Source organism: Phascolarctos cinereus, unplaced genomic scaffold (genome assembly GCF_003287225.1).
Source record: "Phascolarctos cinereus isolate Bilbo 61053 unplaced genomic scaffold, phaCin_HiC Scaffold_2;HRSCAF=192, whole genome shotgun sequence".
Taxonomy (NCBI): Eukaryota; Metazoa; Chordata; class Mammalia; order Diprotodontia; family Phascolarctidae; genus Phascolarctos; species Phascolarctos cinereus.
Window position 1 is genome coordinate 381169064 of NW_027555625.1, and position 17558 is coordinate 381186621.

The 17558-nt window shown below is 42.2% G+C and overlaps 1 protein-coding gene across 2 annotated transcripts in view; it reads right to left on the reverse strand.

Moving 5' to 3' along the window:
• Nucleotides 1–17558, reverse strand: part of DPYSL3 (dihydropyrimidinase like 3) — a 141790-nt gene that overhangs the window by 32956 nt on the left and 91276 nt on the right. For both annotated transcript variants that reach the window (XM_020964234.2, XM_020964236.1), the window contains exons 2-4: nucleotides 17153–17241; nucleotides 6931–7115; nucleotides 4333–4497 (exon numbers count right to left, since the gene is read on the reverse strand). In XM_020964234.2, the coding sequence (XP_020819893.1) occupies nucleotides 4333–4497; nucleotides 6931–7115; nucleotides 17153–17241 (439 nt within the window). The remainder of the gene's footprint in view (nucleotides 1–4332; nucleotides 4498–6930; nucleotides 7116–17152; nucleotides 17242–17558) is intronic.

Below are 17558 nucleotides of genomic sequence, written 5' to 3' on the forward strand. Positions count from 1 at the left end.
CTGATCTGTTCAATCATTTCAGTTGCGTCCAACTCTTTGTGACCCCATTTGGGGTTTTCTTGACAAAGATACTGGAGTGGTTTGCCATTTCCTTCTCCAGCTTATTTTACAGATGAGGAAACTGAGGCAAGCAGGGTGAAGTGACGTGCCCAGGGTCACACAAGCCAGTAAGTGTCTGAGGCCAGATTTGAACTCAGGAAGATGAGTCTTCCTGACCCCAGGCCCAGCGCTCTGTGCACTATGGCACTACCTAGCTGCCCAATTTAACTATCGAATTCTTATTTAATACTTAAATTTTAAATATTTAATATCCCTTTAAATATTGCCTCTTTCATGAAGGGTCTCCTTGATCTTTCTGTCAAATGACCTTCCCAGCCCTCTCATAGCACCTTATTAATTGCATCAAATTCTCAACTACAACATTGTTCATTATAGTTATCCAAGTGTCTTAGTCTGCATACCCAATGAGGGCAGCAATCTCTCTCACGCTTAGCACAGTGCTCTGCACAAGCAGACACTAAACACAAGTTGGTCAAATGAATACATGACACAGGAAAGTTTTTTAAAAATTAAATAAATGAATGAGTGATCAAGACCATGGAATCACAAATTTAGAGGTGAAAGAGACCTCAGCTGTCATCTAGTCCAAATCCCTCGTTTGCATGTAACAAACTGAGGCCAAGAAAAGTTAAATGACATCCCCAAGGTCATACGTAGTAAGCAGGAGACCCAGGATTTGAACCCACATCCTTGGACTCCAAACCCAGCACTCTTTCCAATGTACCAGGCTGATGACTCTCCTTTCTTTTGATGGATCACTTTGGTCAAACACCAAGAAGACACAGTATTGTCTTCTTGCAATACTTCCTCCCAACACACAAAGACCCTCACATCTATAACATGAAATCCATTAGCCACGAGGAAAGACTAATTTTCAATTCATAAATGGCGGGAAGGAAAACACTTATCTTGTTTTCTAAAGAACAGACAATACTGATCACAGTCTTGCACAAGCTAAGCTGGGAGGGACGACCTAGTCCAACCCAACGTTGTCATCTTTTGGCTTGCCGTTGTCATCCAATGACGTGTCTATCCCTCCTAGCTTCGTGTCATCTGCACATCTGACAAGCGTGCCAACTAGGTTTTTATCCAAGGAATTCATTAAAATTATTGAACAACACAAGAGACCAAGCACAAATTACTGGAGCACTCCACTGGAAACATCCTTCCAGGGTGATACTGAGCCATGAACAGCTTCTCATACGTGTGTCTCAGGAGCATAAGTTCACTCATCCAGAGCAGGAAGGGACCTCAGAAAGCCTGGCTGCTCAGAGAAAGGTGAGGGGGGGCAGGGTGTGAACTATGCAGTATCTTTTTCCATTAATAAAAACCTCTTTGCCCTAATCCTCAATCCACAGGCTTCTTGCTTAGGGAACAGAGGGTATCTCTGAGATTCACGTGTTGTCTCCAAAGGCAGTGGGGGTAAGGGATGCAGGGCATCTCTTCCTAGGGCGATTCCATTTCCCATTATATATGAAGAAGGTATTATGTCATGGAAGAGAAGAGAGTGCCTGGGGGAAAACACCCTCTCCACGCTCCCTTAAAAACTCTGTCCATCCCCCTTGCTACTGTCCTGAATCTTTCCTCCCTTTCATGGCTAAAGTCCTTGAGAAAGAATCGACAATAATGCCTCTACTTTCTTTCCTCTCGTCTGATGTTAGACCCTGTGCCGTCTGTACTCCAAGCTCATCACTAAACCAAATGTGCTTTCTTCAAAGTTATCAATAATCTCAATCTCTCTCTCTCTCTCTCTCTCTCTCTCTCTCTCTCTCTCTCTCTCTCTCTCTCTCTCTCTTGTTTTTTTTTTTGCTTTTTGGTGAGGCAATTGGGTTTAAGTGACTTGCCCAGGGTCACATAGCTACTAAGTGTCAAGTGTCTGAGGCCAGATTTGAACTCAGGTCCTCCTGACTTCAAGGCCAGAGCTCTATCCACTGTGCCACCTAGCTGTACCCAATAATCTCTTAATTGTCAAATCTAATGACCTTTTTTTTAATCCCCCCATCCTCCACCTTCCAGACCTCTGCAGCCACAGATGTTACTCACACTCCTCTCCCTAGGTTTTCATGACACTGGCTTCTCCTCTTTTCTCCTCCTACCTGTCTGACTGCTCCTTTTCAGTCTCTCAGAACCACTTATGTAGCCCTGACCTCTCTCTCCCAATATCTCCATTCTTGCATTTGCAACTGCCTATTAGACATCTTGAACTAGATGTCCTGAAGACACCTTGAACCCAGCACATCCAAAACTGAAGTCATTATCTTTCCCTCCAAACACCCCACCTTTCCTTACTTCCCTATTCCTGTCAAGGGCATCATTTCTAGTGCCCCAAGCTTGAAACCATAGTATCATCCTTGACTCCTCACTGCCTAAAGCCCCATAAGCAATATGTGGTCAAGACGATTCTATCTTTACAACATCTCTTATAGGCACCTTCCTCATACATTCTCTGTTCTGGGAACGCCTCTGTCCTGGCGCAGGCCGTCACTATCTCACTCCTCAGTTACTGCACTAGCCTGCCGACTGCTCTCCCTGCCTCAAGTTCTCTACCAACTCTCAACCATCCTCCTCCACTCAGCCTTCAAGCTCAGGTCTTACCATATCATGACCCTCTAATTACAATAAACTCCAGCTGGCTTCCCATTACTTCCCGCATCAAACAGAAGATCCTATGGCTTTTAAAGCCCTTCATAAAGTGAATTCCTCCTGCTCTCCAGTCTTCTTATACCCTACCCTCCTCCATCTCATCCACAAGCCAGGGACACTGGCCTCCTTGCACAAGACACTCCATCTGTGCATTTTCATGGCTGCTCCCCATTCCTAGATTTCTCTACCTCCTGGTTTCCCTGGCTTTCTTCAAACCTCACACAAAAACACCACCTTTGGAAAGAAGCCATTCTTGATCCCCTTAATACCACTGCCTTCCCTCTAAGGATTATCCATAATTTATTCTGTATGAGACTTGTTTGTACATAGCTGTCTGCCCGTGAGAATACACATTCTTTAGGGACACAGACTGTTTTCACCTTTTTTTGTATCCTCAGCACTTAGCACAGAGGCAACCAGGTGGTGTAGTGGACAGAACCTTGACCTGGAGTCAGGAAGACCTGGATTCAAATCTTGCCTCAGACATTTACTAGCTTGTGACCCTGGATAAGTCACTTAACTACTGTTTACCTCAGTTTCCTCATCTATAAAGTAGGGATAAAAATAGTACCTTCAAAAAAATAGCACCTTACACCCAGGGTGGTTGTGAGATTCAAGTAAGACACATGTAAACCGCAAAGCACTGTATAAACACTAGCTATTGTTATTGCTATAATATTATAATAATAGCAATAAATAAAAGCTTGCTGATTAACGTCTAAAACTATAAATTACAGAGGAGTTATTGACCAACACTGGTAGAGGGGGTTTTCACAATGTTAGTGTCGAATTTGCCACACTTGTGAACCAAAAAGGGAGGGAAGAAAGGAGTTATTACTGTCTCAGGAGGCAAGAGTCCTACCCCCAAAAAGGAGGGGTGGGAGAACAGAGTATAACGAAAGTCTAGAGGAGAAAGTCTTTTTTTCAAAATTAAATTTCATTTTTTATTATGAACTTGGCAATAACTAACACACATGAACATTTCAGTGTACATTAATGGAAAGTCTCTCTTTCTTCACAAGGCCTTGCCAACCCATTATCTTTCCTTCTCTACCCTCCCAGACCTCTGTTTACATCCCTCAATGGGCAATTCATCACGTACTTCCTTTTGATACGTTACATATTTGTCTTGTATTGTTTCACTTCCCAAGTATTTGCACACCATCGGCAAATACCTTGAGTGCTCTGCCCAAGTCTTCCCTTCTCTAATGCTGAGCACACACGGTGGGCGTGCAATCGATATTCGCTGATGGAGATATTAATGGAAGGCCTTAGAGAACAAAGGTCCTTCCATGGGGACCCAGATTCATCCACTCTCTTTGAAGGGGAACTTGTGCTGGGATGCTTCAAAAAAGGAGAGAAGACCTTTGCTTATGCCTCCTAACCCAAGGTCTGAAGCCAAAATCCCCAACCTCGTGCCGCCCGTGCCTTGGCGGGGAGGCATGGCCCAGATTCTACCCTTCTATTAGCAGGACCTCAGAATCTCCCAAGCTTCCCTGCTCCCTCTTTCCCCTGGAAACCCCATCTCAGGAAAGGGAAAAGTTAAGAAATGGGGTCTGTGGAAAACAGGTGCCCCTAAGGCGCCAAAGGGGAGAGGGTCCCTGGGGAAAAGGAAGCTGCCTCACTCACCTTTGTCCCTGATGAGGCTCTGGACTTCTTGCTTGACGCTGTCACTCCAATGAGTGATGTCCACATGCAAGGAGTAGTCGCAGCAGGTCTTCCCGTCCGCCCACTCCCGCCACTTCTCATAGGCTTCAGTCAGGCTGGATTCTGGGTCAGGGACCACGTGGTCGACTGGACAAGTAAAAAAGGGAGAAGGTCTGAAGCATCCTATTCCTGACCTTGACCTTGCCTCTGGACTCTAGTGACTTGCAAAGGGGTTCTAGTCCCGTCAAATTGGAGCTGGAAGAACTAGAAGAGGTCATCTAGTTCACTCCCTCATTTACAGACGAGGAAACTGAGACTAACAGTCTCGGGATCATACAGCTACGACATGTCTGAGGCCAGATTTGAACCCAAGTCTTCCTGACTCCCAGGTCCAACATTCTTTCAGTAATACCACAGCTACTTCTGCCACCTTCAGGGCTTTTACCAGCCCAACCAAACTGTACCCCAGCTGTGGTTCCATGGCTAGGGCAACAGACCACTTGAAACCTGAGACTGAGATTTCTTTAACAAAATTTCTTTAATAATTTCTTTTAATAAAATTTAAAATTTCTTTAATAAAACACACATTCAGAACCCCCCCCCAGATAAAATCATTCCACAAAATGGCAAAAGGTGCTCACACAAAGATAAAAAACAGGATGCAATAAGAGCAAAATTTGAGGTATTCTGGGGTCCCACTAGAGATCTAGAACTATCTTTACATTCTCCTTGCCCCAAAGCCCAACATCTGGGATCCAGGTCAATCCACCCACAGGGCAAAGTTAACTCAAATTAACCCAGGTGGTTTCTCAATGTCTTGGTTTACCACATCCAGCTCCCCTCCCTTGGTAGTGGTTGCTGGTGTGGAAGTGTGGTGGTAACGCAAGCCATCCCCACTCCACGAGCACCCTGGCCTGCAGCAGACATCGCAGAACCTCCCAGAGAGGATGATACCAAGCAGCTGGCCTGGACTTCCTCTAAGTGCCAAATTCAGGCCTGTGAGATCATGTAGGGTCAAAGTCTCTCTAAACCACAAACCCTATGAAGGCAGGGGCCTTTGTCTACAACTGCCATCATTCACTCCCTGTGTAGCCCTGAAGAAGTCACTTATTTTTCTGGGCATAATTTTCTCCATGGGTAAAATGAGGAGACTGAACGAGATTACCTCCAAACTTCCTTCCAGCTCTAGATCTACACAAATAGTCTCCTGACTTTGCTTTCTTACTGAATTAGTAGATAAGATTTAAGAGCAACACCGATCCTACATCCAATTAAAAATTTTGCTCCTGGTATAATTTCTTTGAGGCCCAGTCAGACTGCTTCAGGCCCTCGGTCTGTGGGACCATGAAGTCAGGTCACTCCTTTCAATATGGGCCATATCTAGCCTTGTTGTCTTGACTTTTGGTCCTCTTGAAACCTTTCCCCATCCCCTCTCCCACAGAGGAGATTAATGGTGCTTGGATGGAGGAAGCTAACTAGTCCTGCTTTTCTCTAACCCCACACCCCCTTCATCCGGGTAGCAGAAAGCATAATCCCCAGACCATTCACTCTATCAAATTCAGCCAAAGTGCACTTATCAGAAAGGAAACACACCGAACCACAACTTAATAATGTTTGGCACCAAACCAGGGGCTCTTGTGGGCTAGGCAGCTGCTGAGAAATCAGCTGGTAAGGATCAGGCCCCTCCTTCTGGCTGGGGAAAAAAACCTGAGGCTCTTTGCTCAGGCAACCTCTAATTGCATCTGGTATGACTGATGCAATCCTGCGGAGGGGGAGATGAGAGGGAGGATGAAGGTTCTCCTCTTCCAGTCAGCAAAGAGGAAAAGAAAAGCTAGACCCTTCTGGGATACCTTTCATCAGCAGGATAAGACTCTTGAGAACAGGTAAAGCTAGGGAGGGAGGAAAAGAGGAAGGGATTGACAACGGAAAGAAAGGAGGGAAGGAGCAAACAAAAGAAGGGAGGGAGGAAGGGAGAAAAGGAAGAAAAGGCAAGGAGAGAAGGGAAGGAAGAAAAGACACCACCAGAGCCCTTGCTAACCCTAAAGACAAGAGGCAGTTCAAGTATTCTGCAATACCAGATAACATAATTTTAATCTTCTCTTTACCAAGACCTGCAAATCCCAAGGATCCGTTCATTCTCAGGCTACTTCTCTACCATTCTTTCTCTGCATACACCAGTCCTAGATTCAACTGTGCTGCTCTGATGGACTAAAATGGTCTCTCTTCTTTCTGTCTACCTCTCCTTGGGAGCTATGTTCTGACAGGTTGGCCCGGAAAGTCATCCTCTGCCCCATCTCAGGACCCAGATCTTCCAAAGCCTCTTACGCTAAGACAAGTGGACAGAGAATTCTCTCTCCATTTTCCACCCATCTGCACCATGGATCCCTTCCACGTAGAAAACAGACAACTAATTCCATATTTCATATGGTCTCGCTCACCTCCCAGGTCAATTTAGCTAGTAAGATCTTAAGAATTCAAGATGGGGGAAGCATATGACTTGCCCTGAAAACAACTCTTAATTATCACACGGACTGACTTTTGGGGGAAGATGATTAAACAAATACAGCAGACTCAACTTACTGATCATGGTGGTCCCACCAGCTAAGGCGGCTTTAGTCCCTTGGAAGAAGTCGTCTACTGTGGTCATTCCCTTGTATGGCATCTGGAAGTGAGTGTGAACATCTATGCCTCCGGGGATTACCATCTTCCCATGAGCTTCAATGGTCTTCACCCCTCCAGGTACAATCAGATTGTCTCCAATTTGCCTGAAGAGACAGGGACAAAGATAGTGACCACACTCAGAAGAAAGCCCAAAGGACCTGCCTTAACACCACAAAGGATTTCATCAACTTAACTTCTCTGCCCATGGCTGAAGAGCATTCCCTCCTAACCACTACGACTCAGAGCCCCTAGTTTCATCCAAAGCTCAACTCAAGTGACACCTTTGATATGAGATCTTTCCTGATTCCAACACCATCTAGCGCCATCTCCCTAAAAAATGACCTCCTATTTACTCTGCATATGGCTTGTATATACTTACATGTGCGCGTGCTGTCCCCCTCAGTGGAATGCAAATTCCATGAGGGCAGGAAATTTCATTTTTATCTTTGTATCTGCTGCACCTACTTCAGCAAAAAAGCACAGAAACACAGATGGAAATCTGAACAGTCCCCAGAGCCACTCAATTCATTTTAGAGACAGGGAACTGAGGCCCACTGAGGTCAGGAGACTTGAATGAGGTCATAAGGTTAACCAATTATCAGAAGCAGTATTTGAACCCAGGACCTCTGACTCCAGAGCTTAATAAATGCTAGCTGATTATTTGTCAAAGCTTCCCTTCCAAGCAGTTCACAGATTAACATGGCAGGATATCATCAATGTAAACAAATTAAATATATCATGCTGGGTGCTTAAAAAAATGAGTGTCCTTGAAAACTACCTTACAATCTATGAACAGGTCCAAGCTCTCAAGCACACGAACATATCAAGGGACATCTCAAGTATCAAACTGGTCCCCAGCGAATGTTTTAGGTTTTTATCTTTATTTCCAGTTCCAAGTTCTTTCCCTCCCTCCACCCACTGAATACAACACCCATTACTGCACACAAAGTCACACAAAACTTATTTCCCCATTAGCCAGGTTCCCTCACCCCTTGCCAAAAAAAAAAAAATAAAATAAAAAAAAGGAAAACAAAAGGCAAAAATTATGCTTCAATCAGCAATCTGAGACCATCCGTTCTCTCTCTGGAAGTGGACAGCATTTTCCATCATGCGTCATTCAGAGTTGTGGTGGACCATCGTATTCTAAGTCTTTCACAGTTAATCACCATTACAATATGGCTGCTACTGTGTGCAATGTTCTCCTGGTTCTGCTCACTTTGTTCTGTATCAGTTCATGGACATCTTCCCAGGTTTTTCTGCTCATCACGCCATCACAATCACATACCACAACATGTCTAGCCATTTTCCCAACTGACAGAAACCTTCTCGGTTTCCATTTCTTTACCACCACAGAAAGAGCTGCTATAAACACTTTTGCACATATAGGTCCTTTTCCTTTCTCTTTCATCTCCTTGGTACATGTGATATATTTAGACTTAGAGGAAGATCTCATTAAAGCAGTATAGTATAGTGGATAAAGCAATGGACTGAAAGTCAAGGAGACGTAGGTTCAAGTGCCAGCTGGGGGATGAGAAATGCAAAGACCTCCGGGGTCCTTTCAGCTACAGATATGCAAGCCTGTGACTGGATCCGAGACCTCCAGCACACGGAACAGACTGTCTACAGGAGAGCTATGAGTCTACGCGTAGACAAGAATCCAGTATGAGAAGCTACACAGCGGTTGTGATTGGCATTCTTCGGGGTGGGGGTGGCTTTACCAATGAGCTCACTATTTCACTGAACCATAATTGAAGACATAGCTAGACTAACCTTTGTATCTCTCCTCCTAGGTACAGAGCACAGAGCTTGGCACACCACAACAAACACTTCACAAATATTTGTTGAACCAAAAGAATGTGGGGTTTTTTTCCTCAACAGAGAGGAATCAGATACATATCTTTTAGTTATTTTGTGGGTTTGCTATTTCTGCTATTTTTATTTTTGCCATATTTGGTATTTTTATTTGGGGCCTTAAGACTAAGGAGGTAACAGTGTTTAGGAATCCTAAGCAGAATAAGTGAAAATAAAAAATTAGAATACCGATTTAATTAATTTTTTAAGAATCCTGATTTAATTAATTAAATAGTAGGGGCTCTTCTACCCTAGAAATTAGTTCATCCTGGTTAAAAGGGAACAATCCCTTTGTTGGCGCCGGGTCAGCTGAGTCGCTCTTGCCTCAGTTTTCAGTCCTCCCCTTCTCTGCCACCTTATCAGTTGTCCTAAGCCAGCAGAACATGCTCAGGGTAGAAGAGCTGGTGGAAAGTGAGACTGGGGTTTCTCCAGCATCAGCTCTTTGTGTTAAATCGGCATCCTAGCAGATACTAAGCACCAGTGAAATTATGGCCCTGTGCTTTTAGTACGGTGTGTGGTATACCGCTGGTGCTTAATAAATGCATTCTGCTTGACTGTTCACTGACCATCTGTTTTCCAGATCTACTGCATCACTCACTAAGAATCCCAATATACCATTGAAGAAGGGGGAAGGAGAGGGGTGAACAGGCCAATAGTATTCATCCCAGTACAGAAGAGGTAAAAACGGAGGCACAGAACATTCAGGTGACTTCCCTTGGGTCACACCACCAGCACAGAAGGAACACGTGTGCTATTTCCCAAATCAACGCTCTCTTTCCTGAACCAACCTAGAAGGTACCATAAAACGGTGAGAGCATTTCCAATGCATGTAATCCAGTATCACACTAAAATCTGAAGGAGCAGACACTGTATCATTTTTACCTTTACATTCTCATTAGCAAGAAGAATATCCGGCACCTAACAACAGCTTAATAAATGCTTGGTGATCATAATGACCCAACACAATTCCACAGGCAATGAAACCTGCTGCCCAACTCCTGACAGAGGTGGTGGACTCAGTGGGCTGAATGAGACCTCGATTCTTGCATGTGGCCAAATTGGGAATTTGGTGAATCTGATTTCCTTGACTATACATATTTGTTACACGGGGGGGGGGGGTTCTGTCTTTTTCTATAGGCAGGAAGGGGGCGAAGGTAGAAGGGAAAAAAAGCAGATTTTCATTAATTGAAAAAATAAAACTTAATTTTAAAGAATGCTTGGTGAATTGAATTCACAAGGCACACATCATTTTATATATATTATTCACCTATAACGCACATGTAAACCTGCTAACATTAATTCCACTCCCAGATAATGCTTCAACTCCTAAGATCAGCATGCACACCAACTCTTCAATCATAGCTTGGAAGACCCTCTGCCCCTAGAAAAGTATCTCTGAAAGTGTGGTCGAGAGGTCCCTAATGGTCCTCAGAACCCTTTCAGGGGGTCTGTGAGGACAAAACAATTTTCACAATAACACTGAGACATTTTAATTTCCAATATGGTAAATATCAATAGATAGAACATACAAAAGCTCTGGGGGGGAGGGTTCAATGACTTTTTAGAGTGTAAGGAGATCCTGTGACCAAAAAATTTAAGAACTGCTGCTCCAGAGCAAGGGTTTTTTAACAGGAAGTCCATGAACCTAGTTTTTAATATATCCTATTTAATACATCATTAATTTTTAATATATTATACATGTACATACAATATACTATAACAATATATGTGTTTTAATATCTCACAAATTATAAGTTATCTTTTATAAAGTATAAGTTATCTATTATAATAAAGGGAACCAATTACATAGAAATGCTGTTATTCAATCGTTCATGACCCCCTGACCCCCTGTGGGGTTTTCTTGGCAAGGATAATGGAGTGGTTTACCATTTCCTTTCCAGCTCATTTTCCAGATGAGGAAACTGAGGCAAACTGGTTTAAGTGACTTGCATTAGGGTCACACAGCTATTAAGTATTTGAAACCGGATTTCAACTAAGGTCTTCCTGATTCAGGACCAGCACTCTACCCACTATGCCGCCTCACTACCTTATATAGAAATAGTTATCAAAATACATTTATTGTGTATTTCAAAATGCAAACATGTATGTGTCTTGATAACTACTTAAATTATACTGAACCTAGTTTGAATATATACATATTAAAATATTACATATTATAAATTATGTTATAAAAGGAATCAATTATATTTCAATATAATCTGAATAATTCATAATCCAGTAGTTCGATAATATTTCAATATATATCTCAATACAATATATATATTTGGATAACTATTTCAATGTAATTGGTTCCATTTACAATCCCATGTATTTTATTTTATTGTTTAAAACATTATTCTGAGAAGGGGTCTAAAGGCTTCATTCACCAGGATGCCAGAGGGTTCCACATCACAGAAAAGGTTAAGAACCCCTGCCCTGGAGAAAGGCTGCTAAATGCTAGTTTTTATTCACAGTCAGAAGCAGATTAGCCATATGGCCAGGAAAGATTCTCTCTTGGGGCAGTGAAATGCTTACTACTGAGTCTGCCAAACTCCAAGTTCTTTTATATTTAGATATATTTCATATATAAATATATATATATACATACATACATACATGTGCACATACAAACATATGTGTATATATGTGCGTATACATGCTGCGCGCGCGCGCACACACACACAACACACACACACACACACACACACCTGAATGTCCCTGATAATCCATGTTGCAGCACTCAGCTATTCCAGAAACACTATGCTATTCCAAACAATGAAAAAATAACTCCTCACCTCATCTTAGCTTCATCTCAACTCAAATACCCAACGGCTCCACTGGCATTCCCCCCCCCCTTCCCGACTCTACCCAGGTTCATTAGGAACCAACCACTTGGCTAAAGAATCTGGATTCTGAGGACTTCTCCAACTTTTCATCTCTTTTGTCAACTAAGGAAAAGCGTAAAGACTGACGTGATGCGCTCTCCCTCTCCATCTATATAAATTGTATCTATTCCCGAAGGCCTGGCCCAAGTCCTACATCTTCCATGAAGCCTTCTTTTCCCATCCTTATCCACAGTGACCTCTTCCATGAACTCCTATAGTACTTACTGTCTACCATTTTGGTACCTTTTATCATATACACACTGCTCAATACTGCTAATCATCTTTTCATCTATGTAACACTTTCCCTCTCTAACTATAACGTCATCTTCTCAGTGGGGTTGGTTCTCAGGGCCTAGTACAGAGCCTTGCACACAGATGCTGCATAAATATTCTTGGGTCAATTAATGATCATTCATTCCACTGATCTGAAGAACTCAGTTCTGAGCTGCTCTTAGATTTCAGGAATGATTTTTCTAAATGCAAAAAAGATTTAACTACTTCCAGCTTGTTCCAAAAGAAATTATTCTAGTGGCGGTGGTTGCTTTTTTTTTCAACTGGTATTCTTATAATAAAAATATATCACTTTTAGCATCATTTAGCTGGTATAACTTCTGTAAAAGTATCTTAAGTCCAAAAAAGGCTGCATTAGGATGTCTTGAAAGTAATTTAGTTCTTAATCTTCTGCCTTTCAATAGCACAAGGCTCATCCTGGACCAATGAGAATCCAGATCATAAGAAGCATTTTATCATTTCCCTCTGTAATAGACTTCAGTATCTGAAACCATCCTTTGTTACCAAGTCCTCTATAGCTAACCTAAACTCCCTCACATAGCAATCTGAACCCATTACATCTAACTCTGGCCTTGGTGTAGAAGAAAAACAGCTTGCTCTTGACCATCTGAGATAGGAGGCCCCTAAACATGCTTTCCTTCTTCTCTGATAAAATGGGATTAGGGTGAACATGATGTTCTAAAGGCAATGTCACAAAGCCTGAGTGCTCTGTGGGAAGCTTTAGACAAATTTTCTTAAGCTCACAGTCACACACAAAATTTTTCTTTCCCTCACTGTGGAAAGGTTTAAACGAATTGTCAAGTTCACAGACATACAAAATCTCTTTTACAAATGCCAAACTTCGAAGGCATCAGTTCCCATCCTCTCCCAAAAACATCGTTCAGTTTCCTAAGGATATCTTTCAGAATAGGCTTGGCATATCGCTACAGCTGACAAGATGGGAATTTGCCAACCTGGTCCTCATAAGAAGCCCATAACCACAGCATGTGCCATACCTATATTAAAGGGTTAGGCCCTATAAGAAAAAAAAATCTCAAAATAGTCATAAGGCAGCCATTCTGAGGCTGACTTTTTAACCAGGGACAGTGTTGGGTTTGCAGCTGAAGGATATCTGTGACCTCTCTGGACCTCAGTTTCTTTTATTGTAAAATGTTGAACTAGATGGCCTCTGCGGTCCCTTTCTGCTCTACACTGTGCTCCTGCGGATTTTCCTCCATATTTCTTACAAATGTGACTTTCCCTTTACCTCAGCTCACAGTAACTAGCCTCCCTCTGACACCTGATCTGCTTGAAAGCTGAGGAAACTAAAACCAGGAAAGCTAGAAAGGGGCAGCAGTCGTAGCAGGTGGGTGCACCTCGGACACAGCTTGCTGACGTAGTAGATGTCTGGCCCCAGAGATGATGTGATGAGCATACTTCTTTCTACTGAGGGTCAGCAAACCTCATCTTATTCCTAATGGGCTATGCATCAGCGCTATCATTTCCAACTTCATCAAATAATGACTGGGTTGTATTTGGACAGTGGATCACTCTATCAAAAACTCCCAGGATGAGTCATTCTATTAAATGAATAATTATCTCCTAACATTCTTGCCATGGACATTACTGCCCTCCACCCCACCGCGTTAGTCATAACACTACCAATTTGTCAAGGTCCTACTCAAATTCTACCTCCTCTCTGAAGCTTTCCCACTGCTCTATCCACTGGGAGTTCTCCTTCCTCTGAAAAAACCAACAGTGTGGTAGACAGAGCAACGAACTTGGATTAGGAAGTGTCTCCAACACTTACTATCTGTGTGAACCCAAGCACATCACTCTCTGGGCCTCTGTTTCCTCATCTGAAAAATGAGAAGGCTGGCCTTGATGACTTCTAAGGCCGTTTCGAGCTCTAAATATTATGATTCTACAACATCTAACAACTCTTACTGTTTTTACCATTCATTTAGTGATTAGGCTTTATGTATGTGTCCATGTTTCTCCCTGTTGGACTGTTAAGCTCCAAGCAAGTCTAAATTCCATTTGTACAAAATCCCAGATGTACATACCAGAAGTCACCCAACCCCAGCTGCATGCCATAATCTGGAAAACTGGCTTTTTCATCCACTTGGTTTTTCCTATTTAGATGGTCAGGCCAAACTTTTTTGTGTGATTATGAAACTCATCCAGGAAGTTCTGCGATGTTCTGGGGCTTGATGCAACTAGTAGAATATCATCCATAAACCAGAGTCACACAGGGCAGGCCAAATCCACCCCGCCTGTTTTTGTAAGGTCCAAGTGCTAAGAATGGTTTTTATATTTATTTATTTATGTTTTCAAAGAAAGTTTTATTATATCTAAAAGCATAAAAACCATTCAAAGGCTGTACACAGAGACAGAAACATCTGATGAATTTACAGCTCCCGGTTTTGTGCCTCTCCTGATTATTACAATCAGAGCTGTGGAACAAGGTTATCTCTGTTGTTAGATCTTTTAAGAAACCATAGATGACTGTTATGTATGGAGAGGAGACACTGCTGGAAGAGAGCCCATAAGGTGGTATTTTGTCCTACCAAATCCAACCATTTATACATCATTGATTAATAATAATCAAATGTTGTATTCACTACAGCTTTCAGTCAATTGTGCGATGGCCAAGATATGATCTAGCAAGGACTATTGCTTATAGAACCTGTCTGTTCCCTACCAAAACCCTCATCAAAGATGGATGATTATTAGTATTTTCTTGGATACTTTTTGGGGAGGTATTAATAAGGTCCAGGATCTTTTCTATTTATTTGGTGTCTTCCTCTCCTTTAGATACCTTATGAATCGATCCCTCAATATATCCACATTGAATCTAATCCAGCCACTTTTCCCCTTTTCACTCTTTGTTAGCATTATTTCTGCCTTTTCTATAAACACATCTGGGACCGCGACGTTAAGAGTTCGGGTATGGTAGTTCTACTATTCGTAACAGTTAATATATACATTTTTGCATTATATTCATATATATATATATATATATATGTATGTATGTATGTGTATATATATGTACGTATGACGTGTATATATGTCATAAAATTTTGCCATTTTCCTTCTGTTTAATGTTATCTTTCCAATTATATCCTGGAATACCCTCAGTATCACTTTGCTTAGTCGGCTGGGGAAAGACAAAATATGAAGGACCTTGAATGCCAAGCTAAAGAATCAGTTTCCGATCTTAAAGGCAATGGGAAGCCAATGGAGGGAGAGAAGAAGGGAGGAAACAACTGCTTACTATATGCCAGCTACTGTGTTAGGTACTTTACAAATATTATCTCATTTAATCCTCACAACAACCCCAAATGATGGGTGCTATTATCACAGCTGAGGAAACTGAGGCAAACAGAGGTTAGGAGACTCACTAGCTCACATTTGAACTCAGGCCTTCCTGACTGTAAGCCCAGCGCTCTATTCATTGTGCCATCTAGCTTCCTCTATGAATGAAGCTTTCTAAGCTGGGGAATGATAAGCTAAAATTTGTACCTTAGGAAAATGGCTAACGGTGGGTGAAGGATGGTTAGAGAAGAAAGAACGGAAATAGAGAAGCCAATTAGAAGATTACTACACTAATCAAGGAGAGAGCTACTGAAGGGAGAGTGAGGAATCAAAGATAATGCTGAGGTTACGAAGGTGGGAAAGTGGAGTAACGATGATGCCCTTGAAAGAAACGGGCAATATGGGGCAGCTAGGTGGCACGGTGGATAGAGCACCAGCCCTGGAGTCAGGGGGACTTGGGTTCAAATCCGGCCTCAGACAACACAACACTCACTACCTATGTGACCCTGGGCAAGTTACTTAACCCCAATTGCCTCATACAAAAAAAAAGGAAAAGAAAAAAGAAAGAAATGAGGAAGTTAAGTAAAGGGGAGGGTTTGGTAGGAAAGATGTTGAGTTTGAGGTACTTTGGGGATATCTAGTTTAAAATGTCCAACAGATGATGCAGGCTTGGTACTCAGGAGACAGACTACATCTAGATATATAAATCTGTGAGTCACCTGTGTAGAAATAATTAAACCCATGCGAGTTGATGAAATCAGTTTCTAAAGTAAGGAGAGTGCTCAGGACAGACTCTTGGTATATACCCATACGTGGTGAGATAGGGATGCACAAAGGAAACTGAGAAAGGAGCATTTAGACAGGCAGGAGAACCAGGAAAAAAACAAGGTCACAAAAACCCACACAGGAGAGAGCGGTCAACAGTGTCAAATGCAGCAAAGAGGCCAAGAAGCATGAGACAGCACCCTGTCCTGTATGGGAAAAAATCAGACTATACGCTCTAAAAGTCAGCGTTTGAGGTGTGACTTGGCAGGGAAACCTAAATCCAGCTTAATTCCACTCAACATACATTTATTAAGTAACCATTGTACCCAGTACATTATACACAACTGGAGGAAATATGAAAATGAGAGAACTATTCCTCCCCATGTGGCATCTATAATCTAGCAGGAAGGTAAAATCCATAAATAAGTAGTAAAAATAATATTAAATCATTAAATTAATTTTTTAAAAAAGAATAATTTATATTAAATAATTTCAGGAAAACAGAGCTTGGCAACTGATTGAGTTTAGAGGGTAATAAAGAAGGAAGAGTCAAGAATGACCCCAAAGTTACAAACTTGGGTTCATAGGAGGATGGTATTACAATCCACGGAAACAGGGAGATTAGAAAGGAGAGGGAGAGGAGGAGGCTGGAAGAGATAAGTTCAGTTTTGGACATGCTGAGCTTAAGATGGCTATTGTTTTAACAGCCAGGAAGCTGCTGGAAATGTGGGACTGGAATTCAGAATAAAATTTCAGGATTCAGAATTAAAGATGGATACACACACACACACACACACACACACACACACACACACACACACACACAACATGACAAAAATGAAACACCAAAGGGTTTTGAAGGAAACTTACCTCTTCTTGATCTCTAGGATAGGGGTGCCCCCTTGTCTTTTGCAAATATAACCCTCCCCACCCTTTAGCTACAGTGTCTCTGCCCCATCCACAAATCCACAGCTATAATACCAAATGATACATGCTAAGTGTCAGCAGAAAGGTGAGTGCTTAAGCAAGAAGACAAAGAACACCATACATACTTTATTAGACCATCTTCCATGTAGATGTCCGCGTAAAAGGACTGGTCATCATTGACTATTCTGCCCCCTTTAATAAGAAGACGGTCACTCTAGAAAGGAAGGAAAACAAGAGTTACTGGAGCATTAGAGGCCGAAAAGGCTGTCACTCACTCACTGTTCTACACTTCCTTCTGGAGACTGCTCTAGCACCCAGTGTCAAATCCTGAAAAGTGGTTTATCAAACAGATAAGTCCTCTAGAAATCAGTGTTTGAGGTGTGGCACGGCAAAGGAAAGGTAGTCCACTTAAATTCAAATCAACCAGTATTTATTAAGTATCTACTATGCGCAAAGCTTGCCCCAGCAGCTGGAGGAAATACAAAGTTTAGATAAGACAGCCTCACCCTCATGGACTTTCTAGTTTATTAG